General features: G+C 37.6%; 1 protein-coding gene across 2 annotated transcripts in view; it reads left to right on the top strand.

Moving 5' to 3' along the window:
• Nucleotides 1–25,863, top strand: part of dock8 (dedicator of cytokinesis 8) — a 103,424-nt gene extending 77,561 nt beyond the window's left edge. For both annotated transcript variants that reach the window (XM_012952557.3, XM_002935601.5), the window contains 15 exons: nt 4–100; nt 1,618–1,752; nt 2,786–2,938; nt 3,864–4,022; nt 4,233–4,333; nt 5,405–5,597; nt 5,932–6,075; nt 8,033–8,164; nt 9,046–9,180; nt 10,433–10,522; nt 11,607–11,843; nt 11,997–12,140; nt 13,733–13,839; nt 15,905–16,075; nt 24,502–25,863. In XM_012952557.3, coding sequence (XP_012808011.1) covers nt 4–100; nt 1,618–1,752; nt 2,786–2,938; nt 3,864–4,022; nt 4,233–4,333; nt 5,405–5,597; nt 5,932–6,075; nt 8,033–8,164; nt 9,046–9,180; nt 10,433–10,522; nt 11,607–11,843; nt 11,997–12,140; nt 13,733–13,839; nt 15,905–16,075; nt 24,502–24,562 — 2,059 coding nt within the window. In that variant the 3' untranslated portion in view covers nt 24,563–25,863. The remainder of the gene's footprint in view (nt 1–3; nt 101–1,617; nt 1,753–2,785; nt 2,939–3,863; nt 4,023–4,232; nt 4,334–5,404; nt 5,598–5,931; nt 6,076–8,032; nt 8,165–9,045; nt 9,181–10,432; nt 10,523–11,606; nt 11,844–11,996; nt 12,141–13,732; nt 13,840–15,904; nt 16,076–24,501) is intronic.
• The last annotated feature ends 1,174 nt before the right edge of the window (nt 25,864–27,037 follow it).

The following is a 27,037-nucleotide window of genomic DNA, read 5'->3' as shown; positions in this document are numbered from 1 at the left end:
CAGGACAAAAGCTGAAATTGAACAAGAAGCCATAATGTGTAGGAACCTGGCAACAGAAGCAAATGTAACTATTTTGGATATAGTGGAAACTATCATACAGGTACAGTATTTACAACATCATCCAGTAGCCAATGGGGTATTTTAGGCTATTTTATTATAATGAACCTCAGCCACTCCTGAAAATAAGTTGGTTTGGTTTTTTGCCCCAAGCGCAATCATCCCATGTGCAGGTCCTTACAAAGCTCTGAGCTGAAAGTTTATTTCTCTAAGAACAGAGTTATAAAATTGGCTATTTATTGTGCACGTTCAGGTTGTTTGTATTTTTTTTTCCTTTAAAAAAAAGCTGTTAACCTGCATGTAATGAGGTTTAAGGTCACTACTAGTGTTTGACATTCAAGGTGTTGTGGATTTGTACATGCAGCTGCCGCACCCTAAACATAGTAAAGGGCTTTTTTGCTACACTACGACACAATTTATTTGAATTACAGCTCCAGCACAACAGCTGCATTCAAAGCTTCAATCTAATCAAAGTTCATTACCATTGTTAAAACAGACCCCTTATTTGCAGCATATTCAAGGTTTAGGAGCCGCTTAGACACATGTTCTGGTCCTTTTTAACCTATCTTTTTTTCTGCACTTGCATCTCAAGACACATGTTCTGGTCCTTTTTAACCTATTTAGTAATGTGTACAGTATGTTCATAACAATAAACATCTTATTGTTGCTTGGAATGCCTTTTTTCATTTTTGTTTGCATAATGAGAGAAATCAGTTGTGACTGGAGGACCTTATTAAGGATGCGAAAAATGTCATTTTCAAGATGCAAGTGCTCTACTTTGTATCAGAAAATGATAGGTTAAAACCAGGGTCGGACTGGGCCCCGGCGGCCCAGTCCAACCCTTGCCTGCACTGCCCCTTCTCCTCCCCTGACGCATTCAATTTATACGCGCTTGGGGAGGACGTCAGGTGGGGGCCCCTGGGGGGGGTAGGGGACACGGCTTGCTGGGGCACCTGCAGGGCCCCTGGGGTGGGAGCCCCGGTGGGCCCTGCACCCCCCAGTCCGACCCTGGTTAAAACAATATATATATATATATTTGTATATTTTTGTGGACTATATATTTGTATATATATATATATATATATATATAAAACTATAAAACAGTCCACACGACAGCACCACACTCCAAAATCTGCTGCTCTGCAGCTGCCCCTGTGCACGGGATATCATATAAATATCAAAATAAAACAGCCAGCACCAAGGGTCTTTGTGTTTCAAAAAATCTCTTGTGTATTATAATTGCATGTACAACCTGTACATGCAATTATAATACACAAGAGATTTTTTGAAACACAAAGACCCTTGGTGCTGGCTGTTTTATTTTTATATATATATATATATATGTTCATTTTCTGCTTGGTAAACCCTTCTTAGAGTCTTTAAGTACAGGTTACAGCAGATGTTTCCTAATTCTTAATTAATCTGGTCTTTGAGTCCTACTTTACTTTTTATAAAACCATGCCTTGTATGTTATGTATTGAAATATCTACAAATTTGATTTTTTTTTTTAATGTTGTTGCATTCCTTCCTCAACACCTTCTTTCTCTCCCTGGAACTTAGACCAGTTTGTCCATTGATTGCAAAGATAATCTTCTGGGAGGAGTCCTTAAAGTTCTTGTACATTCCTTGAGTACGAATCAGAGCAACACCTTCCTTACTCACTGTTTTTCAACCATCCGTCTGCTAATTATTAAGGTAACTACCATTGTCTTTGAATGCTAGAATATATTCACTGTATACATGTAAAAAATCAGAGGCTATTTGCTTTGACTCTTGGGGGCAAATTTATCAAAGTCTGAATTTCAGATGTTTAAAAGTACGATTGGTTAAATTTCGGAGTAAATACGATAATTTCTGATATGCGTTAATTGCGAGAAAATTCGCACCACGGTCGAATGAAAATATTGTTGTGCGATCCGAAAGTTATTAAATTTTCGTATCCGAACGATCGTAAACGGCGCAAAAACCTTTCTGACTTTGAGCCTACAATGCATGATTTTGAAAGCCTTCCATAGGACTCAATGGCACACAGTGTCATGTTGGAGAAAGAATCTCCTGCCTATCAGGTTTGGGTGCTACAATCCCAGTCTAACATCACAGCTGCCTGCGCACTGCAGTGTTTGTAAAAGACCATTGTGTTCCCAAGGTCTATAAAATGTTTTTTTTTAATGTTTTTAAATGATAGTGATAAATTCCAGTAAAACAAAAACTGAAATGTGTATCTGTTATAAATTAGTTGTTCTGCCTAAAGGTGGCCATACACTCACAGATATTATTGTACTAAACAAGGTCTCGTACAATATTCAGTCCGTGTATGTTAGGAGATAAGGTGACAGCAAAAGCTTTGGATCAGTTTTCTTGCCAAACAGACAGGATAGAAAAAAAAGTATTGCCCGCCTTTGAAAGTGACCCAACACCAGCAAAAAATGTTAATGCTGAATCGTCAGATAGAGGTAGAATTCTTTTGTTTCTACCTGCATATCTGATCATTAAGCTCTTAATGTTAGTGGAGAAAAGGAATGATCTTTCCCGCAACCATAATTGTAACGTGTATGGCCACCTTACAAGTAAAGGGGTTTAGTAGTTCCCATTTGTATCTGTTGTGACGTTAAGTTATTTATCAGGAAGCCAGACACCATAAACTGAATAGTGGACTGAGGCTGGGTACTAAACATGCAATGTGTAAAACATGTGATCACTTTTGTTTTCTTTTAATGTCTGACTCTAGTTTGCAGATTTTCTGTTTGAAGAAGAAGTGGAGCAATGCTCAGATCTGTGTCAAAAGGTCCTACACCACTGTTGCAGTTCCTTGGAAAGCACTCGGAGCCAGGCCTGTGCCACTCTGTACCTCATCATGAGATTCAGCTTTAGCAATATCAGTGTAAGTCTGAAAATACAGTAATATTGCAAGATAAAATTGTGCTGCCCTTTCATAGTCTGTACATAGTCTGTATTAAATTACATTTAAAAAATTCACTGCTGTGGCTATTGATGCAGCCTGCATAGGGAACCCTGGAATTACCACCAACTAGAAGGTGGCAATTGCTCCAGGGTTTCCCTGCGTCAGTAGGTAAGACGGAACACTGGTCCTGAGCAAAACTATATGAAATGTGTAAATTTTTGCAGCTAAATTTGTATTATTCCTTGTTAAATTTGTCTTTGGAACCAAGTACCTTAATAAATGACTTAACAAGTTGTCTCCATTTCACTATAACCACATTGCAGTTGCAGTCATAATTGAGCCCTAGTATCCCCAAACAAGAAATTTTCACAGATCTGTAGTTGCACACGCTCTCACACTGTAAAACTCAGCATAAAAACATTTTTGCACACTGCCTGAAAAATTATAGAGGTAATTTGTTGTTTTTTCTTTTGAATAATATAAGAGTGACCTAATAACTACTACAGGTATGGGATCCATCATTCAAAAACCTGTTATCCAGGGAGCTCAGATTTAAGGGAAGGCCATCTCCCATAGACTCCATTTTAATCAAATAATTAACATTTATCTTTTTCTTTGTAAAAATAAAACAGTACCTTGTAGTTGACCTTAACTAATATAGAAGTAATCCTTATTGGAGGCAAAACACCCCTATTGGGTTTATTTAATGTTTAAATTATTTTTTAGTAGACTTGAGATATGGAGATCCAAATTACAGAAAGACCCATTATCTGGAAAACCCCAAGTCCCAAGCATTCTAGATAACAGGCTCCATACCTGTATAAACTACAAGACTGGCTGTGTGATAAATTAAACCTTTGTGATACCATTCAGCTTTATGTTGAGAATTAGCTGTTTTTTTCAGAACTTTGCCAGAGTGAAGATGCAGGTAACTATGTCACTGGCATCCTTGGTTGGAAAATCACAAGACTTCAATGAAGAGTTCCTGCGCAAATCATTAAGGACGATTCTGGCCTATGCAGAAGAGGATGAGGAGATGCAGCCTACACTTTTCCCAGCTCAGGTAACACAGAAACATAACGGAAAAAAAATGTTAAGCTTATTTAATACATCTCCCAAAGCCAAATGTAGCAGAACCTTGTGCCTGGATTACAGAGGGAATACAAAATATAACAATTTAATGTAGCCATCCTGATTTTTGTCTATGCCCTTGTTTAATAGTTTTTCTGTTACTGATTTTGCCCATTTTCAAATCGGCTGCTTTTCATTGTAGGTGGATGACCTTTTAAATAACCTGAACAGCATTCTGTCAGACACAGTTAAGATGAGGGCTTTCCAGGAGGACCCAGAAATGCTTATGGATTTGATGTATAGGTACATTTTTTTCATGTCCTTTCTTTTTTCCCTCAGATGTGCAGTGTTTTAGTGCTATGTTATTTAATATACAATACAGTATAATGAGCTATGGTTTTGCTGTATAATAAAAAATCTAAGGTACAAACTAACAGTACATAAGATTGAAAAACGCACACATCAATCAAGTTGTCCCAGTGAAACCTATCTGCTAGTTAGTATGTAACACAGAGAGGCAGTATGAAGCAATCCTTATGATTAGGGTCAAGTAGAAACAAGGAAACAAGTGTTTCTGAAAACAAAATGTATTTAAGATTTAAGTTACATAGTTAAGTTAGTTTGAAAGTGACCAATGTCCATCAAGTTCAATCCCTCCAAATGAACCCCAGTGCACATATATACACACATACTGACCTGTCTATAGCAGATATCAAGATTAAACGACTGGACTAAGTGGACAATATAGATGGGACTTTTCTGACCAAATCCTATGATTATTGGTGCATATATAGGACCATTGTAAGTATGTTTTTAATTATAATACTCTGGTGTGATATCACCTGAGAATGGAAAACCTGATTTGTCGGATGGACCCCCGGAATAGGATGGGATCCTGTGTCTGTAAATATTCTGTGGTCAAAAAAAACTGAATCAGTGTAATCGGACTATTTATATGTGTGACTAAACTGTTTACAGATGGGTTGACCAACCTAAGGGCTCTGGTACACGGGGAGATTAGTCGCAAGGCTTTTTCGTCGATTTCCCGAAATCGCCCCGCTGCGTCTGCCATCCCGCTGGCGACTTACATGTTCGCCGGTGGGATGGCAGGGGGAAGGCAACTCGGGGAGATTAGTCGCCCGCGAGCAGGGAGTTTTGCCGCGGGCGACTAATCTCCCCGTGTACCAGAGCCCTAAGGGAGACCAAGGTTAGAATCACAAATAGTGCATTAGTTTACTTCACACCTAAAGTCATTACTGAACAGATAAAAAGGCACCAACTACATAACAAAGAGTAGCTGTCACCATGCTGTAACATAAAAAATGTGCTATAAAAATTACATTAATATGTATTATTTTATTTTGTTTGAATTAGAATTGCCAAGGGCTATCAGACCTCCCCAGACCTTAGGCTGACCTGGCTGCAGAATATGGCAGAGAAACATGTGAAGAGGAAATGCTTTACTGAAGCAGCCATGTGTTTGGTTCATGCTGCTGCCCTAGTGGCAGAATATTTAGGCATGTTAGAGGACTGCAGCTATCTGCCCGTAGGCAGTGTTAGCTTTCAGGTAGGAATATAGTGTTTCATGTACAGCTCAGTTTTACCCCTATTCAATGGGGAGTTTTTTCTTATAGCTTTAGCAAAGCGATAAGAGATCTGGCCCCAGTATAATGGAGACTGGGTTGGAGAAGAGCTCGGTTTTGAATTATATTGCTCCTTCCCACCTTTTATCTGTGTTAAAAAAACACTAATATATATTTCAATAAATAATACTGATTTATAGGAATAATACATTGTTAGGATACAAAACGTTGAAAATATATGCCCAACAGGCTTCATTATCTCTGCTTCTCTGCTGGTTCAACCCAAATCTAACCTCACAACTTTCTGTATCATATCAGAATATTTCCTCCAATGTAATTGAGGAATCCGCAGTTTCTGATGACATTCTCACTCCAGATGATGATGGTGTGTGTTCTGGAAGATATTTTTCAGAAAATGGGTTGATCGGACTCTTGGAGCAGGCTGCTGAACTTTTTAATACAGTAAGTTTTTTGAACGGTAGAGATTGAAGAAATAACTCAGCGCAATATATCACTAAGGGGCAGATTTATCAAAATCTGAATTATAGCTTAATAACTAAAACTCACCCAGGTTCTGTTCATATGGTCTAAACTCACATTTTGATTAATCTCCCCTAAGTGTTTCATGCGTGATAATGTGGCTTTCACATATTCATGTGGATCTGTATATACGTCTGCAGACTGTCTCCCACTACAGAACCATCTTTCTGCTATTTATGATTCTTCTATTTATAATGCTACTTAGTAAGTATAAATGTCAGCTTAAAGCTCACCTAATAGGGTAAGTCTTCACTCTAACCTCTTACTACATCTGCTGAGCAATATTGATGCTCAGGTTCACCAGAGACTCATGGAAAGGTGGTGTTAGTGCTATAGACACTACCGTATATACTCGAGTATAAGCCGATCTGAATATAAGCCGAGGTACCTAATTTCACCTAAGTAAACTGGAAAAACCTATTGACTCGAGTATAAGCCTAGGATGGGAAATGCAGCAGCTTCTAAATTTCAATAATCAAAATAAATTCCAATAAAATTAGGATCTATCGATCTTACTGAACAAATACGTGCAGGGAATGAGTATGCGAGATGCCAGGCTCCCCCCTACTGCCTCCTCTAGCAGGGTCACCTGGAGAGGTAATCACTCATTAATGCCTTGCTCCTCAACCTAAATAGCACAAAATACCGGCACAACAGGATTTGTTTTAGCGGGATAAACCCTGCTGATTTTAATAATAGCAAACCATGTAACGTTTCGGGGGCACGCTCCTCAACCCGTCTATCAAAAGGAGCACATCATAAACTGAGAGGATTCAGCTTGAGGTTTACTTCAAGGAGCTCCCTCTCCCTCCCTCCTCACCTCTTCACCTGAATAGCATGCAGGCTTGAGATTCCGTTGCCTTCCTGCCTGCTTGTAAAGGCTCTTCCTCCCCCTCACCATTAGAAACAGACACAGGAGCTGAAAGCAGGGAGCGTGTGATGTCAGGCCGGGGGGCAGGGCAAGGAACCAGGAAGGAGTGGAGCACAGAGGAGCACACATGGAATCAGGTAGCAGAGGGTGCTAGTTGGAGGGACACGAGTATAACCCGAGGGTTAATTTTTCAGCACATTTTGGGTGCTGAAAAACTCGGCTTATACCCGAGTATATACAGTATATAGAAAAGAAGAAGTCAGGTTCAGGCAGGTGTGAGTTGTTCAAGAGTTAGGGGTTTTTTGCCCTTGTATCACTTTTGTTCAAGTCTTTACTCCTAAAATCAAATGTAACAATACTCTTCTGATTTTATCTTTTCAATCCAAAGGGCCATGGACCATTGGGAGATTAGTCTCCGGCGTGCGATTAAATCTCGAGTATCGAGTCCGACTAATCTTCCCATGGTCCATTGCCCTATCTTTGTCTGTTGATCTTTTTTAGTTATGTCACACCTTGATGACCAGACCTTTGTGTGACCAGAAAATCCGTTTTAAAGCACCAGTAACTTTAAAAAGTGAAAATATTTTTTTTTAATTTACATTTAAAGTATGTATCTGTTCATCCAGCACATACAAATAAACTATTTCTTGGCAACAAATGTCCTACCTGAAAAAAAGTTTTCATAGTCCTGTAGAGAGCCATGGCATATTGTTACTCTTGCTGTGTAAGAACTAAACTGATTGTGTTTATCACAGTTTATCTGTTATCTACTATGTAAACATTAGTTGTTTGCCCAATTCTGCTTGAATGGCTCCACAATGCCTACACAGCAGATTATTTAAATAAATTATAGAAGCATTTCTGAAGAAAACACACATTTTGTTACCATTGCAGAGTAAAAGCATTATATTTAAATTCATATAAAACACTTTAATTTTTAGAGTTACAGTTCATTTAACACATGATTGGATACATTCATCTAATCTTCTCATTTTTTACTTTTTAAAGGCAGCATTCTATGAAACTGTAAATGAAGTTTACAAAATTGTCATCCCAGTTCTTGAGGCGCATCGTGATTTCCACAAGCTCGCATCAACCCATAAAAAACTTCAGAAAGCTTTTGACAATATTGCTGAAAAGGTATCACAGTAAAAAGAGCTGTATTGCTGATAATAAAATGATGTGGAGGATGGTGTACATGAAGTGGACAGTGAAGTGCATAGGTTACATTTCAATAGGAGGCACTTTAAGTATCCCATGTGACCAGGCCTGGACTGAGGTTCAAAATAGGCCTTGGCATTTTAAGTACACATAGGCCCAAACGGCCACCCACCAGTCCAATAAATAGTGACTGTCTATGGCTTCTTACAGCAGGCATACTGGTAATCTGCCTGCATATGACACAGTTATTGGGGACAGTAGACTATTTAAGGAAGTATTTACTGCAGCCAGTGGGAAGGGGCCCACAGAGATTCCAGGTAGACTGATAGAAGCTTGGAAAATGCCCATGTCACAGTCCTGCCAGTTCTTTTTTTCAGTTAGATAAGCAAGAATGATCATATTAAAATGGCTTGGCATTATTGCAGTGATTGTTTTCTTACTTATATGCTTCCTTACAAAACAGGTGTTTACTAAAGAGCAGTTTATGATTGGCAGGACTGGGTGCAAATAACAGGTACAAGCAGCCATTAGCACTTTGCACACTGCCTGTGGGTGCACATAGTATATGAGTTTTAAAACAGCAGTGCACTGTTAATCGTAATATTATACAGTAGCACATGCATTTTTGTGGCCTCCACTTAATAAATACATTTGTATACCCTGCACTAAAACATGGCATTCTAGACAGTGACAAGCCTTCTTATACAACAACTTGGTCAATTATTTTTCATATTAATGGGTAAATAAACGTGTGAATTGTTGGTCTTTGCTTGTTTATGCAACTAATTGCCTTGATTGGGCATTTTTTTTTGTTAATGAATAATGAATAATAATCATCTTTACAACTTGCTTTGTCACAGGGTCAGAAAAGAATGTTTGGAACATACTTCCGTGTAGGATTCTATGGGTCAAAGTTTGGAGATTTAGATGAGCAAGAGTATATTTATAAGGAACCTACGATTACAAAACTTCCTGAGATTTCCCATAGATTAGAGGTACAAAGTTTGATCATTTTGTTGTTGCTCATTTTATAAGAACCAAAAAAAAGTTTTTATAAGTGAATACCATTAGTATCATGATATGCTAATTGTATGTTAAATTTTATGCTTTTAAAAGGGTAGTTCATCTTTAAATTAATGTTTAGTATAATTTAGATATTTAGTGATATTATGAGACAATCTGCAGTTGGTTTTTATTTTTAGTGTTTTTAGATATTATTTAGCTTTTTGTGCAGCAGATATTCAGTTTGGAATTTAAGCCGCATTCTGGTTTATAGGGTCTGATTTACACTAGCAATCAGGCAGTTGATACTGGAATATTTAATAGGAGAGGGTTTGAATAAAAATATAGGTCATTAAAAGAAATAATAACAATTAAGTTGTAGCCTCACAGAGCAATACTCGGCATGAGTGACTCAGATTTGAAACAGGCAGAAAAGGAAGGCAAGTAATTCTATAATTATATAATAACTATAACAAAGAATGAAGACTAATTCAAAATTTGCTAAAACTATCACATTCTGTAAGATACTAATAGTTAACTTAAATGAAAGGAATGAGGCATCCCCCAGTTATTGTAATCACTTACCTCCTGTTTTTGATATCTTATCTGCAGCCCTGGGCTGTGTGCATGCGTAGTAGAGCAAAATTTGAAAGTTTCACATGTTAAACAAGTTTCAGTTTTACTCTGCTGTGCATGTGCAGAGCCCAGACGTGCGTCAGTGGATCCATGGGCTCAGTAGAATTATACCATAGGCTGGTAATTTTTTTTCGTGAAAAGAAGTACTGACCCAGGGCCCAAAGTATATAATTAAGTAGTTATAATTACTGGGGGGTTCTAAACAAATTGGTGCCATACAGTGGTTAATTGGTCTCAGAAAACTCCTTCATTCTGGGGGCCAGAGTCTGGGCAGCTCTCTCCTCTTCCCCCTTTCTTCTCCTGTTCCCCCTCCCAGAAGAATTCCCTCCACCTCCCATCAAAATGTGTGATCTGAGCTAGGAGGGGCTAGAGCTGCAGCAGAAAACTAAAGAGACCAAGCTAAAATGGCAGCTGCTATCTTAAACATAGGGAGGGAGTTTCTAGGGCTGTTAACTCAGGTATGGTAAGGCTTTTTGCAGAATCAATATAGTGTTGTAGGTGGCACTAATCTATTGGCTAAAAGGACTTTCCTTTCCCCTTAAACTGCTAATTTTGTTATTGTTATTATCACCCTACAAGCATGTCATGAAATGTGTATTTCCACTCTAGAGTTTTTATGGTCAGTGTTTCGGAGATGATGCTGTAGAAGTTATTAAAGACTCTGTTCCTGTGGACAAATCGAAATTGGATCCTAATAAGGTAGCTTATACACTGTATGTGTGTAAAAAGTATACATATATATATATATATATATATATATAACTCTTTTGTTTGTGATGTAGATTTTAATTGCCTCACCAATATATGCTTTAGCTGACAGCAGGACAAAGTAATTTTGACAGGCAGAAAGTAGAGGGTTCAGATACACATTGTGCCTTATAGTGCTCCCTTACTTGCCTCTATGCTGTCCCCTGCCCTTTGCTCATGAATACAAAGCTGCCAAAATCAGGAAGGCACACAGCCTGTACCTAGGATGCTGAAATTAGTATATTGGACTCAAACCAGAGTAATCACATGTCCAGGAGAGCCTTGCACAGTGAAAGCCAGTCTCCACTGTCCTTTGCATCTAAAGAATAAAATAGTAAGGGATTTATGAGTGAACCCTGGGTAATCCAAGTGCTGCTCCATGCATGGTCTCCACTTGCACTTTACTTACATGCACAAATCTCTGTTTCACCAGAACTGACACAAAGATTTTCACCTCAAAAAAAAAGTGCATTGTTGGCAAAAACAAATGTTCATATGCCAGTTTTTAGCAGTTTAGACTTGCCCATCTTTGCAAATAAGGTCTATTGTGTTCATAATTTATAGTACCTAAAACATTTTTATAGCTTTTTACTACTTTCAAGTATGAAAGGTGGTTAATTCACAAAACTTCTGTTTGGCAAAGCTAACAAAGTAAGCAATTTGTCACTTTTATGGAAGTTTGATCCTTAAAGGCCAATGTTTCATTTAAGCTTGAAGATCAGGATTTTTGTTTCTCGTCTAATTAACCTGTATGGCAATCCTCCAGTCTTATGTAAAACACAAGTAGGTGCTGTCTAACTATGTGAAACATTTAGCTACCATATCTCTTTTTAGGGATAGATTATATTTAAAAAAATGACCATTGGACAAGTATGCTGGTCATAAAACTACAATGGAGGGCTTCATTCTTCCCATAAACCTTGAGTCAAGCAGACATGACATGATTTACTGTGTGAAGAAATAAAATGATTAGAACATAAGCCTGTTTAGTATTTTAGACAGAAGTATATTGGTTTAATTATGCTTCTCTTCTCAGGCTTACATACAGATTACCTTTGTGGAGCCCTATTTTGAAGACTATGAAAAGAAGTACAGAGCCACCCACTTCGAGAAGAACTACAACCTTCGTCGCTTTATGTATACAACTCCTTTTACTCTAGATGGGCGTCCCAGAGGAGAACTCAGCGAACAGTACAAGAGAAAAACCATCTTAACCACAATACACGCATTTCCTTACATTAAAACACGCATCAATGTCATCCAGAAAGAGGAGGTATAGTGCAGCAATATTCATATTCATGCAAAAGCATAGGTACTAACTAGCAAGTATCTGATTGGCTAAAGAGATGTGACTACCATTACTGGCTCCAGAAGTTTTTTTTCAACTGAAATCATCTTTTCTCATTACATTTTTTTTCTCTTTAAGTTCGAACTCACTCCTATAGAGGTTGCCATAGAAGATATGCAGAAGAAAACACATGAATTGGCTGATGCAACCAACAAGGAGCCACCTGATGCCAAGATGCTTCAAATGTTGCTTCAAGGCTCTGTAGGAGCCACTGTAAACCAGGTACATCAGCACGGGTCACTGTTATTTTGTCACCGCTGAACTGGTTTCTAATAGGTTTTGTCATAGGTTTTTCTCAACTGGGTTCTCATAGGTTTTGAGACCCCAGTCTGACCATTTAAATTCTAGATAATTTGATGACTTAACTGTCAGTGTATTGTTTACAGCAAAAAAAAAATCACTGGTAATAAATGCTAATGGTTGATTCTTTGTGGAGCATCCAAAAAACTTTGCACAAATCTTAAAAGTAAAGCAACTAAGGTGGCAGAAACTGTTTCATAATATTAAGTCACCTTGGAGATATTTTCTCAGATCTTCAAATAATTATTCTAGTGCCTGCTGGTTTATATTTAATAGCTTTGTAATTGTTACCAGCCTTGAGGAGCAGTTACTTCCCTTTGTGTGTGTTACACCTAAACACTCAACTGACATGCACCTAATGCACACTAAACCTGTTTTTTGTAAATGATGCAATTCCCAACAAACCTATACAGATACAAATTGTGAGTAATAAAAATGCAAATTTAAATCTGTTTCTGTGCGCATTCTGTGCATGTTGCCCTTATGTTAGAGCTCTTAGAGTTGACAAGTTATTTTAAGCCAATATCTTATCATATACTAAGAAAGACAAACTAAGGAAGCAAAGTGCAAAACATAAGTAAAATCTGCCGTGTTATTTCCCAAAATTTTGCATTTTTTTACACTTTAATTGTAACTGAACCTATGTAAAAACCACCAAATTTTGGTACAAAATGTTGCTGAAGTTAGTAAATTCTGTGCAACAGTGCCTGTAAAAAGGGGGCATAACATGGACAGAATATGAGTGTGTATTTAATGCTGTTCTCTCTAACTTAGCACATTTAAGTTAGGGAGCAGAAAGAGGGGGATCGCTTACATATCTTTTACCCACCTCTCTTGAATGCAGTGCTACTAAATGCAGAATGCACTGCATTCATAGAGGGAAATTTACAGAAGTTCAGGGTGCAATGTGCAAAAACATTGCACCTGTGTTTTGTACTTTGCCCCCTGCCCTGCACATATTAAATGACTCTAATAGTATGTACTTTCTAAATAAACACAGGCATACAGCCATTATAGCTTCCTTAATAGAATCGTCTTTTTTGTATTACTTTCTATAATTTTGGCAGTTGTTTAAATGGTGAATCTGGACCCATGGCATTAAAGCCCCTTAATTTACCTAATTTTTTGGAGCAGAATTTTGGGTTGCACAGATGCTAGATAAAAAGTGTCTATTTATTTGTCTAATTTATGTTTAGATGCAACTGGTGCAAGATGCAACTAGTTTGTGCATGACATTTTAACACGTACAATCATTACACATTTTTGCACTTAGCAAGGGCACCTCTAAAATTAAATGAGGCCTGCAGAGTTTTTCTATTCATGATTTAGGGGGAATATAATAAAATGGCATGCAAAAACAATATGCTGCAATACTTTACAGATGTTTTTTGCACTAAATTAGTGCCTGTTTTGTCCCTTATGTAGTAAACAAATGGTAATAAATATTTATTACAAAATTGTGATGTTCTTGATTAGTAGTAATGAGTATTGCTTACATGTGTTGTATACAACAGGGACCACTAGAGGTAGCCCAAGTGTTTCTTGCTGAAATTCCAGCTGACCCTAAACTCTATCGACATCACAACAAGCTGAGATTGTGCTTTAAAGAGTTTATTATGCGGTAAGTACAAGGAAGTTTTTGTTTTGTTTTTTTATAAAAGTTTCAGTGATTAAATGAGAGAATGTGGAGCATTAAACATTCCTTCACCTGTATAAACACCAAAAGTAATTTGTACAGCCAGTTTACTTTCCTTTACCACACTATATGGACACTGAGCTGAAGTGTTTTTTGGCAGAGCTGTGCTGCTGTTACTATTTTCTCTTTATAGGCTTTTAGCATAGCATTACTTAATAGTAATGAAACTATAGGATAAGATAAAAGATTTGAACAGTCTCCTTATCTCCCAGGGGAGGATGTAACTTAATATTGTTTCATAAGCTTTCAGAACATCCTGAGCTTCCTTCCACAAAAAGCAAAAATATTATATGAGATGTTCTCTTCTGAGGCTATTATTAAATATAATTCCAGTTATAATGTATATGTTCTGGCTGCTGAAAGCTGTTTAGATTGTCAATGGAGGCATAATATAATTAGTAAAGAGTTCCTGTGAAAGCATTACAAAGTGAAAGATAAGTTAAGGGAAGTCATTCAAGGTGACTACAAGCCTTTCTATATCTATGATTGCCAGGATAATGGTTGATTTCACATAAGATATAGAGATGTAGGAGTGTGAGGCCACATCTTGCACTCATGGTACTAAAATTGTGGGACCATATTCTGCATTTATTAATTGGTATTTTACCCCCCTGGCCTGTAAAAATGATGCTTCATGTCAATGTTATCAATAGGAAAAAAAAGATAAAAAAATACAAGGGACAAAAGTAACTATCATTGTACACAAGCACATTAGAGTGGCAAACCGCAACAAAAATATTGAAAGTGATGTCTTGGGGATGGCAGGAGGAGGGAAACCTAAAACAGCCTTAGAGGGGAAAGTCTATCAGGCCTCTGCATTATCACACCTTCAGGACTTAAACATGCACTTGCATAGCATGTTTTATAATATTTGCCAAATAGCACTCTGGTGCTCTTATAAGTTTTATTATAAAAGAGAATGGATTAAGTTCAGCTGTAAATAAATATATTTTATATTTTTATACATGAAATACTTCAGAAACTTCAGAATATATGCTTATATACTGCCATATATGCTTATATACTGAACTTATTGAACCAGTCTAACGGTTTAGCATCTCAATAGTAGTAATGATCCAGGCTCAATATGCTCTAGGCAGATGTTGAGAAGCTAAGCTTAGGGGTTGTAGCAAATTATCAAGCAGAAAATCAGGTTTGTCTGTCATACATGTTGATACTACAGGGCTAAATATTACTTTTGTATGCAATTTGCACTGGTTTTAAAGCAAAGATGCAGTCAAATCTGTATTAATCTGTATTATTTAATCATTATTCATCATTATTTTAATCATATTATATTGTGACATATTGTGTTAATTTCTATATATACAGTATATTTTGAGTCAGTCCCTAAACTCAGGTAACTGACAGTAGCACAGAGCATGTGCAGTGAATATGCAGACAAGAGGATGGGGAGCTACTGGGGGCATATTCAGTGGCACAGATCTTCCCCGCTGAAGGGTTGTGGTTGCCTTGGGCTGGTAAAGAAGCCCAAACCATAATTTGCAACATTTCTAGCATACATCTTTATTTAAGCTTTAGTTCTCCATTAAGTAAGCAGAAGTAAAAGGCTATAAAGAAAACAGGGAGACAATAATTTGTTTGAGCTGCAACATTTTACACTAGTCTAATTAATTTCACCACATGAGGGAGCCCAACTGGGTTAACATTTGCTCATTTAATGATCCACCCAAATAAGTTTTACAGTTGCTCATCCTAGTGTTCCTAAGAAACAGCCCACCTAATAGGACCAGCATCTGTCATAAAACAGAGAGTGTTTTCTACTAGACAAGAGCTGTGGTACTTCAAAATGTATCCCTTAAAGGACAAAAGTAGAAACACCCCATCTGCATAACTGATCATTATATATGATATAAAGTAAATATCACCTTTTAACAGTCAAAAATTAGCAGGATCTTAGCAGTGGTGCTGCTTACTTAAACATAGAAATTTAGAATCTATTTAGTTTTAAACAGTCTTCTTTTTACAGGTGTGGTGAGGCAGTCGAAAAGAACAAAAGGCTCATCACTGCTGACCAGAGAGAATATCAGCAGGAACTGAAGAAGAACTATAACAAACTGAAAGAGAACCTGCGACCCATGATCGAGCGCAAAATCCCAGAGCTATATAAGAATGTAGTCAAGACACGTGGTGATGTCCGGTAAATATATGTTAAAGAGACTTGATAATGACATGTTATTTTCAAGATGTTTACACTGAAAAGTGTTGCTAAGTAATCCTTAACAACAATATTTAGTTTTGTTTGAGACTTATATAGACCCTAAATATAGGACTTTTTCAGTGCCACAGGTAGTCAGATGGATTTCTAATGATGGTTGTGGCTTAATCAATATGCAGTTAAAAATAATTTACTGAGAAAAAGATGTATACACTTTTGAATGATATGATCAACTTCAACCTGTTCAAGTTCCAACTTCTTATTATTTATTTACTGTAAATATTAAGTAATCACGGGCATTGTTATTATTGTCACATATTTATAAAGTGCCAACATATACCACAGTGCTGTACAATAAATGGGTGTATACACTGAACATACAGATTTACATATACAGTGGTGTGAAAAACTATTTGCCCCCTTCCTGATTTCTTATTCTTTTGCATGTTTGTCAGACTTAAATGTTTCTGCTCATCAAAAACCGTTAACTATTAGTCAAAGATAACATAATTGAACACAAAATGCAGTTTTTAAATGAAGGTTTACGTTATTAAGGGAGAAAAAAAACTCCAAATCTACATGGCCCTGTGTGAAAAAGTGATTGCCCCCCTTGTTAAAAAATAACTTAACTGTGGTTTATCACACCTGAGTTCAATTTCTGTAGTCACCCCCAGGCCTGATTACTGCCACACCTGTTTCAATCAAGAAATCACTTAAATAGGAGCTACCTGACACAGAGAAGTAGACCAAAAGCACCTCAAAAGCTAGACATCATGCCAAGATCCAAAGAAATAGAGGAACAAATGAGAACAAAAGTAATTGAGATCTATCAGTCTGGTAAAGGTTATAAAGCCATTTCTAAAGCTTTGGGACTCCAGCGAACCACAGTGAGAGCCATTATCCACAAATGGCAAAAACATGGAACAATGGTGAACCTTCCCAGGAGTGGCCGGCCGACCAAAATTACCCCAAGAGCGCAGAGACAACTCATCCGAGAGGCCACAAAAGACCCCAGGACAACATCTAAAGAACTGCAGGCCTCACTTGCCTCAATTAAGGTCAGTGTTCACGACTCCACCATAAGAAAGAGACTGGGCAAAAACGGTCTGCATGGCAGATTTCCAAGGCGCAAACCACTTTTAAGCAAAAAGAACATTAAGGCTCGTCTCAATTTTGCTAAAAAACATCTCAATGATTGCCAAGACTTTTGGGAAAATACCTTGTGGACCGACGAGACAAAAGTTGAACTTTTTGGAAGGTGCGTGTCCCGTTACATCTGGCGTAAAAGTAACACAGCATTTCAGAAAAAGAACATCATACCAACAGTAAAATATGGTGGTGGTAGTGTGATGGTCTGGGGTTGTTTTGCTGCTTCAGGACCTGGAAGGCTTGCTGTGATAGATGGAACCATGAATTCTACTGTCTACCAAAAAATCCTGAAGGAGAATGTCCGGCCATCTGTTCGTCAACTCAAGCTGAAGCGATCTTGGGTGCTGCAGCAGGACAATGACCCAAAACACACCAGCAAATCCACCTCTGAATGGCTGAAGAAAAACAAAATGAAGACTTTGGAGTGGCCTAGTCAAAGTCCTGACCTGAATCCTATTGAGATGTTGTGTCATGACCTTAAAAAGGCGGTTCATGCTAGAAAACCCTCAAATAAAGCTGAATTACAACAATTCTGCAAAGATGAGTGGGCCAAAATTCCTCCAGAGCGCTGTAAAAGACTCGTTGCAAGTTATCGCAAACGCAGTTATTGCTGCTAAGGGTGGCCCAACCAGTTATTAGGTTCAGGGGGCAATTACTTTTTCACACAGGGCCATGTAGGTTTGGATTTTTTTTCTCCCTAAATAATAAAAAACTGCATTTTGTGTTTACTTGTGTTATCTTTGACTAATAGTTAAATGTGTTTGATGATCAGAAACATTTTGTGTGACAAACATGCAAAAGAATAAGAAATCAGGAAGGGGGCAAATAGTTTTTCACACCACTGTAAATCAGCCAATAACCAATAACAAGAGTAAATAAGGGCTTTTTCGCTTTGTATATATTTTCCAGAGGATTGTGGCAAGTTAAATCACAGACTCACAGACATTCATAGTTAATTAATCAGCATTTTTACTGACTGACAGAATGTATGGCAGCACCCACAGGGTTAAACTGGGCCAGTGGGGCACTGGGGGAAAAAACTGTGGACCCTACCACTCCAGGCCCACTGCCAGCTTGGGATTGGAGCAGGGAATTGGTTTTCCAGTGAGCCACAGGAGTGAGGGGACTTTGTGGCTGGGGTGGTGGGGACTCTACAAACATATACGTTTTTACACATAGAAAGTCACACATAAAGACCTTCGCCCAGATATACACACAATAATGGCTGTACAAATTTACATCTTCTGGACAAAAAAAAAAAAGCTTAGGGGACGTTCACTCTCCATCTTATCCAACTGCAATACCTGTGCAGCTGTACCAGGACTCCCACTTTAAGAAAAAAACAATGCATATCTGAATCTGTAGAGAGAAACAAATTCCAGGGCCATAGGTTATGTATTTTAAAGCAAGTTGAAATACAGAAATAATGAAGTGGCAGGATGACATGCTGCCCTGTTTCGAGCACTGTGTAAGATGCATGATTAAAATAGATGCAAAATGCATTGCAAATATATTACAATGTTTGATTTACAGTCAGTTCCTTTAAAAAAAGTGCAAAGTAATACAAAAGGGAATTAATAAAAGGATGGAGCATTGCCAAAGGCCAGTCACTGACTTCTATTTTGCCTCCAGGAAATGTGGCCATATTTATTGCTTCCCTACTGATAAGTATATGCATAAAGAGCTATTTGGCCTTAAAAACTGCAAACTCAGGGTGATACAGAAATTATAAAGTCCTGCTCATACTGTCACCTGGTGCTTTGGCACCAAGGGGAAGATTTACTAATCCACAAACGGTCTGAAGGCGTCCGAATGCATTTTTTCGCAATGATTTTCGCAGTGTTTTTGCAACTTTTTCGTTGCTGTTGCGACTTTTTCCTATGTTCTGCAATTTTTTTGTATATTTTCCGCTACTTTTTCGCCGCCGTCGCGAAAAAATCGGATTGGTTTTTCCGGCGTTTCATATCACGCAATACGAAAAAATTGCGCAAAATACGATAACGTCGTGACAGTGCCGAAAAAGTGGCGACAAATACGAAAAATTTCGTTTCCAATACGATTTTTTCCCTTTCGGGATTTGAATTCGTGGATTAGTAAGTGTCCAAAGGGGCTCTGTGTGCCAATTATGCTTAGAACAGGTAAATAAGGAGACAAACCAGACATACAGTGGTGCTTAAAAATGTTTGTACATTTTCTTTATATTTATATGAATGTGACCTAAAACATCATCTGTTTTTAAAAGTCCTAAAAGTTGATAAAGAAAACCTAGTTAAACAAATGAAACACAAATGATTATATTTGGACATGTATTTATTGAAAAAATGTATCCAATAGTGTATCTGCGTGTGGCAAAAGTAAGTGAATCATGCTCTCAGTATGTGGTAAGACCCCTCTTGTGCAGCAGTAACTGCAACTAAACATTTGGGATAACAGTTGATCAGTCCTGATCAACTCGGACGATTTTTTTAGCCCATTCCTCCATACAGAACAGCTTCAGCTCTTGGATGTTGTTGGGTTTCCTCACATAAACCGCTTGCTTTAGGTCTTTCCACATTTCAGTTAGATTAAGGTCAGGACATTGACTTGGCCATTCCAGAACATTCACTTTATTCTTCTTTAACCATTCTTTGGTAAAGCGACTTGTGTGTTTAGGATCATTGTATTGCTGCATAACCCACTGTCTCTTGAGATTCAGTTCACGGACAGATATGTTGACATTTTCCTTTAGAATTCTCTGACATAGTTCAGAATTCATTGTTCCATCAATGATGGCAAGCCATACAAGCCCAGATGCAGCAAAACAGACCCAAACCAGAACACTCCCACCCACCATGTTTCACAGATGGAATAAGGCTCTTATGCTGGAATGCAGTGTTTTCCTTTATCCAAATGTAAAGGTGGCCACACACGTGTCGATCTGACGATGTTTCGTGCAATGTTTTGTGGCATGTACAGGCTATAACAAATGAAAAGAGGGTTTTTCCTGTTCCTGCTTAGTTAAATCTTGACCAGCTGCTGCTGCTTTCAAATGATCACAATAATGATAGCAGACAATACCCTTTGAACACAAATCACTGCATTTCAATTGGTTTATTACACTAATGAGGAGTTTTTGAGGAACAGGATTTTACAGTGAAAGGTAACTTCATTGATATAACTGCATTCAACTGACCGCACCCTAATGAAATCATCAGTGTCCCCTGATCACAGTCTGCATGCAAGTATGTTAAATAGTTACTGACATCAGAAATAAAACCCTTTTTTACAACTATCATAATACTATCATTGCATGCTATTTATAATTTTTAAAGTATTTGCCCAATGCTAAATAATGCAATTACAACAATGCTGTCTACATTATAATAAATGTTGATTTAAGAATAAGTTATACCTTGCATGTAACAGGAGGTCATGCTCCAGTAGGATTCTATTAATATTATTATAAGCAAGGAACATTTTTAACATAAGATTCTATATATTAGACTTATGGAGAACAGAGGTTTATAGTCCAATTTTTATAGTTTGACAAGATTGTGTGGTCTGTGTTGTTGTCTTGTTTTGTACAAAACAAGTTTTCCACTACTATTTTAATACAGTGACAAGGATTTTAGAACGTTCCAACCCTCTTGCTACCTTTAGGACAGCTGTCATATCTACTGAATATCTACTGAGTAACATCCCATAAAATATTGTATTATACTGTCAGCAAAGATGTAAACTGTTGTGAGGTTTATAATGATCCAGTCATACTTTTTTTTAAACAAGTCCATGAAATGGTAATATTTCTAAAATGCCTAAGTGGATCATTAGTACCCAAATGACATGAGGTTGGTTGGCATCTGCTCCAAGGTCATAGTTTCTAATATAAAGGGCAATAACGACACTCTAAACAGGAACTTCTATGCTGTGTGCTTTTGTGCTAATCTATCCAGCTAATCTATCCATGCATGCTTAGACTGAATGCTGAGTAATGGTGCAGAGATCTGTTTTTAACGAGCAGGTGAAGATCAAGCAATTATTTTAAAAAAGTATAATAATTTGTAAGAAAAAACATAAGGCAGTTTTTTGGGGGTTTTCTGCTGCATAGTAACACAATTAGCACAGATTGCATCAGACAATACATATCTTTTTTAAAATATGAGCTTGAAGCCATCACCCTTTTAATTTAAAATCTTGAAACTTTAAATTTACATTTCTTTGTGTCACTGTACGACTCTTTAACCCACGGGGGGAAGGGTGCAATGTACATAAAAAAAATAGGTAGAAGCCTTACTTGTTGTCAGTGCCTGTTGGCACAGGTCCATGTGCTTCAGAATGGAGCTTAAGGATTTGTGCTTCCCCCATGAATACAGTGCTGTCGGCATTTGGCAGCACTGTATTCATGAGTGGTGGGGGCAGGTAAATAGTCATACCCTCTTCCTTCCCAGTAACCATCAGGGAAGTTAAGGAGTGCCGGCAGGTACAGATTGCAGGGTCTCTGTACTTACAGCCTGCATTATGGCAGGGACAGGGCTGTCTTAAACGTTCCCCATGAATACAGTGCTGTTAGCATATGGCAGCACTGTATTCATGTACAGTGGGTGGAATCAGGCACATAAGCATCCCCTCTCCCTTCCCATAACTATCAAGGAAGTTAATCAAGGACAGGGCTGCCTTGCACCTACCAGCACTGCACACTGCACCTCACAAATGTTTATTAAGTGAGCAATATGTAGCGCTATTTCTGTCTCTCTTTAGGTAGATGCAGAGCTGAAAGTGCCTTCACTATTCTTTATTATTTATCTTTTCTGTGTATCTGCAGACAGGGAGACGCAACACAGCAGGTTAGATTTAATAGACATGGCACATAGCAACTATATGTGGGCTAGACTTAAAAACCTCACACATTGAGGCACCACTACTTTAAAGCTAGAAAAATGTCTCTCCTTGACACACATGTTCTATTTCCTGTGTGTCTTGCAACATTTGTCTGCTACTCCAATTACCAATGTCACTGCCAATATTCTAGTGAAGATAGAAAAGGCCACTTGTTTGCTTTGGAAAGCTTGGTGATGTGTTAAAGTTGTTTATTTGTAACTAGCAACTGCTAAAGTGACAGAGAATATATTCTCCTTAATGGGTGTAAGTACAAGGAGTATCTCCAGAGCAGTGGGACCCGTGCCATTCACTACCTAGTTCACAGATGGCTGCTGTGTGGGAAAGGCATGCTGAGCATGCAGGGAATGGTAAACAAGGTAGCTCTGCACCATGTTTTTATCACCCAATGTGATATCTAATTAATGGATAGGTCAGATACCCCTTTTATGGCAAACAGCCCCAGCAGATTACACAACACAGATCCACGGCAATCAGGACTTTATCTTAACTGCAAGGCTCCAAACATTATTCTTCTGACCAGAGAAATGTATATATGCATGTTAAACAAACATGTCATTTGCTCCAGGTTTAAAAACGATATAGACAAAGGAAGCATAATATACTAGCGTATATTACGTGGGGTGCAATTCAGATAAATGTGTGTTTTAATTTGGGCTTTATATGTGCATAGAGTTGTATGTGGTCTACATGGTTTATTTGAGGAGCTCATTTTTTCTCCCACTCCAAAAAACACATACAATTATTAAATACTGATGAAACTAGGGCAGGGACTGATCACTGATGTTAATGAAAACATACTCTGTAAAGAGCTATGTAATATGCTGGCACTATATAAACAGATGGGTGTGATGGGTGTATGTTTTTTTATGTACCTTCAGACACAAACTCAGGTTATGTCAAGGTGCCATTTTTTTAAAACTATTTGGTGTATAAATAATCACTCTGATAAGGGCTTTTAGGAGTTGCCCTCAATAGAAGTAACGCATCAAGTGTTAAAATCTGAGGACCAGGGGCCTGGTACAAAATTTGGGCTTGGTCTTCTTTCTTGCTGCTCATACACTTGCCTCCAACATGTTCTTTAATCCCTCAACCTTCTGCACGACAGATTGTTGTGCTAATTCTCTACACCCTCTGTAGTTACACCCCTAACATCAAGGGATCAGTGTCACAACTTCTCATGCAGCCTCTTGCTAAGCCGGTGTGGCAGGTCTCCAGCTATGAGCTGTAGGAAGCAATTGACTGGGAACTCCAGAAATAGGCTAGTGTTGCTTGGGAAATGCTCTCAGCAGTGTCTAAACACAATGCTCTCTCAGTTGTCACTGACTATGTCTTGTTTTATGGGGAACTCCTCTTTTGGCAACTTTCAGTGAATGCCATGTGTTGCTTATCTGATAACAGCACTGAGGTCCTTAATTCAGTTCCAGTGAGGGTAGTATAAGCAAGGAGTTGTATATTCTACTCATGTCTATGTGAATAGACCCTAGTGTGTTGTGTGAATGTGATAGGAATGAGACTGTGATAAATAATCTCTGTAAAATGGGCTATGTAAATGTAACAATGCTATATTAATAAAAATATATTGAGATTTGGTTATTCAGCCTTCAAGAGAAATTACTAAACAGTCAATCTGACCACCCTTATATTGTTCTACATTAAAGGAGACAAGGAAACCCTAATCTTCAGTAAGCCAGTAAGGCATATTTACCATGAATCCAAAAAGGAAAGCCCTGCCATTTCAGTGCTATTATACAAAATAGGGTTTTAAATCTTTCTCCAGTTGACTGGTAACAGCTTTTGGAAGTATTTTACCTCCACAAAACGGTTGCAGGGGATGAGTAATGTTTAGGGGAAAATGTTGCCTTTGGGGTTCATCTGTCAACACGCCATCTGGGATTCACTCACAAACCCTCTCTTCTTCAAACCCAAGTTCTGCACAAGAACACTGATGCACCTACATTGTATGTACAATGGATGCCCTGAACCAGGAGCAACATGGTTGGGGCTCTCATTTTACTGCAAAACAACAAACACACAAACTTTAAGACAACAGTCTATATGCTCCCCTGGTGCCCTGTTCATACATGACACTGCAGTAGAATTGTAGGCAAGAGGGTGACCAAGACAAAGAGAAAATCTACTGCAAATACAAGTATTTTCACACTAAATGTTTTGGGCTTCACAGATCACTTTTGATAAAGGGCCCGGGATGAAGCCCAAACCGTGTAGTGTGAAATAAATTACAATTGCAGGAGATTTCCTTTGTCCTGGTCTCACTATTCTACAATTCTACATTTAAAGCCACAAATAAATAATAAAGTTGCTATGTTTAATGTTGTTATATAGTTGCACGTTCTAATTTGATTTTGGCTTCTGCTTTTCAGAGGGCTGTACCATAGAACAAGCTTCAGAAAATACGACTCCCAGCTCTCTTCCAGTGGATGATATCAAATTCCTGAAGCCCGTCAACCAGAATGACCAACTCTGGCGGCTGTGATCAAAAGAAATACAAACAGTCTGCTCTTATCTCTGCTGTGACAGCACAGAGCAAAGGAAAAACAAACCACTGCCTGGCATAACTCGTGCAAACAGTTTTCTGTTGCACATATTTTATGTGTGTGTAATGTATGATTTTCATAGTTACACCAACAGTACTTGATATAAAATATAAAAAAACATATATCCTTAAAAAACTTCCTCTATCTTAGCAGCCAATCAAGGGGCAGGGCAATATTTGCTTGTTTGTACATTGTGTCATCTACTATATATATATATATATATAGTATTGTATACTATACTGGTATATACTATATAGTATATACTATACTACTATATAGTATAGTATTGCAGCAGCAGCAGCAGCAACTTTCAATGTCAAGTCTTGTAGTGTCTTCCATTTTGGAACCATATTTGCAGTATTCATATAGTATATTAAGAGTACATAAAAACATGTTAGATCAATCCAGTCATTGTAGCAAGTAGTTTACTTTTATGTCTGCAGGGTAGACTATAAAGATGTAAAAAATTATTTTTAAACCAGTTAACTAAGGTATTTTTGTACAGTGGTACTAAATATTTGAATCAGCTCTGCTAGGACAAGGGCATGATAGATCAACGTTTATTTTCTGTTTTTACTGCTTGATTATCAGTGCTGTCAGCATACCTGGTACTGTATAGATGTATTTTTCTAAATGATATCTTTGCCACAGTATTACTTATAGTTTTGGAATCATTTCTATCCAAGATTCATTATATTTTTGTGAAATTTTTTGTTTTTGAGAATCGATGAAAGTGTTTAAATGGCCATTTTATTTTTTTATATAAAAATAGCCTGCAGAATTTTATATATTTTTACACTGAGATAAAAATGAATAACCTTGATCTGACTATTTTTTAAGGATAAAATATTAGTACCTCACTTGATATTTGCTGTGTAAAAGAACAAAAAAATAATAGATTTATAAAGTGAGTTCCTCCTGTTCATATAGGAATGATATTGTAAATCAGGATGTTACTTTTAACACATTTCAAAAAAGTGCCCAATAGTAATGTTTGCCTTTATTTGCACTTGCACAGGGGAATTGATCTAAGAGATTATATAGATAATATATACACTGGATATTAGTTACATAATTCTGAACTCTTTTTACATTTGCCCATTTCTTTTAATATTATGAATATGCTAAATAAATCTAGATTTCAATTTTAGTGTATTAAAATGAGATAATGTTATTTATTATGACATACATTGGCTATATTTACTGTATCGGGGATCTTATTAGTTTTCCTGTGTTGCAAATTTAACTTACATAAACTGGGTATACAGTACATGTGCACACATATACTTAGGGGTGTGCCTCCTATAGCTGCTCTTTGTACAGAGCACTAAATTTTCATGTGATACTCCAAGGAAAGAGTATCAAGCCTGGACGGTGCAAGTGCTGATAGGTGAGCACTAAGCGGTCATGCTGTTGCACCCCTCCTGGGTGGCAAATGAGCCCTACTGTATGCTATTGCATCAGAATATGACTCAATAAATTCAGTATCAGGCTAAGAGGATATTGTACCCTTTAAATAAACTTTAAGATGTAGACAGTGATATTCTAAGAAAATTTGCAATTGCTGTTCATTTTCTTCTCCAGTTTAGAATTTCAGCAGTTTTCTGGTACTAAGGTCAATTTTATTTGAGCAGCAAAGCAGCAGTTTGAGCAAGAGACTGGAATATGAATAAAAGAAAGTCTGTATAAGAAAGATAAGTAACAAAAAGTAACAATAATAATAATAAAATTGTAGCCTCACAGAGCAATAGTTTTTTGGCTGCTGGGGTCAGTGACCCCCATTGGAAAGCAGGAAAGAGGCAAATAATATAGGTAACTATACAAAATAAAAAAGGGATTCTGTCGCAGGAAAACATTCTGCATTGAAAACAGCAAAATTTGACTTGGGGCTAAATCTATTCTTAGTTTCACAGGTACCCTTAGCTATGTGACTTTTGCACTGATAAACTTCAGTCACACTTTACCGCTGCACTAAAAGTTGGAGTAATATTACCCCCCTTCCCCTCAACAGCCATTCAGTAGAACAATGGGAAGGTAGCAAGACAACAGCTCCCTGACACCTGGATTGCTAAAAATGCTCCTATGCCCCACCTAGTGTTAGACATGAGAATAGCACTCAATAGAAAACCACCCAAGTCCAGCCATGACTCCTTCAGCTACATAGGGTAGGAGAAACAATAGCTGCATTTTGAAGTGCTGGCTTTTTCTGAAAGCTCAGAATCAGGCACTGTGACTTGAGATGGCTGGTAACACCAATGTTACCACTAAAAAATACATTTATTGGTTCAAGAATGAATTTTAAATGATAGAATGAACTATTTGCAAGGTACACAGTGTAATTTAGTAATACAAACTACACCAT

Source organism: Xenopus tropicalis, chromosome 1 (genome assembly GCF_000004195.4).
Source record: "Xenopus tropicalis strain Nigerian chromosome 1, UCB_Xtro_10.0, whole genome shotgun sequence".
Classification (NCBI taxonomy): Eukaryota; Metazoa; Chordata; class Amphibia; order Anura; family Pipidae; genus Xenopus; species Xenopus tropicalis.
This window is presented reverse-complemented; position numbering and strand designations above follow the sequence as displayed.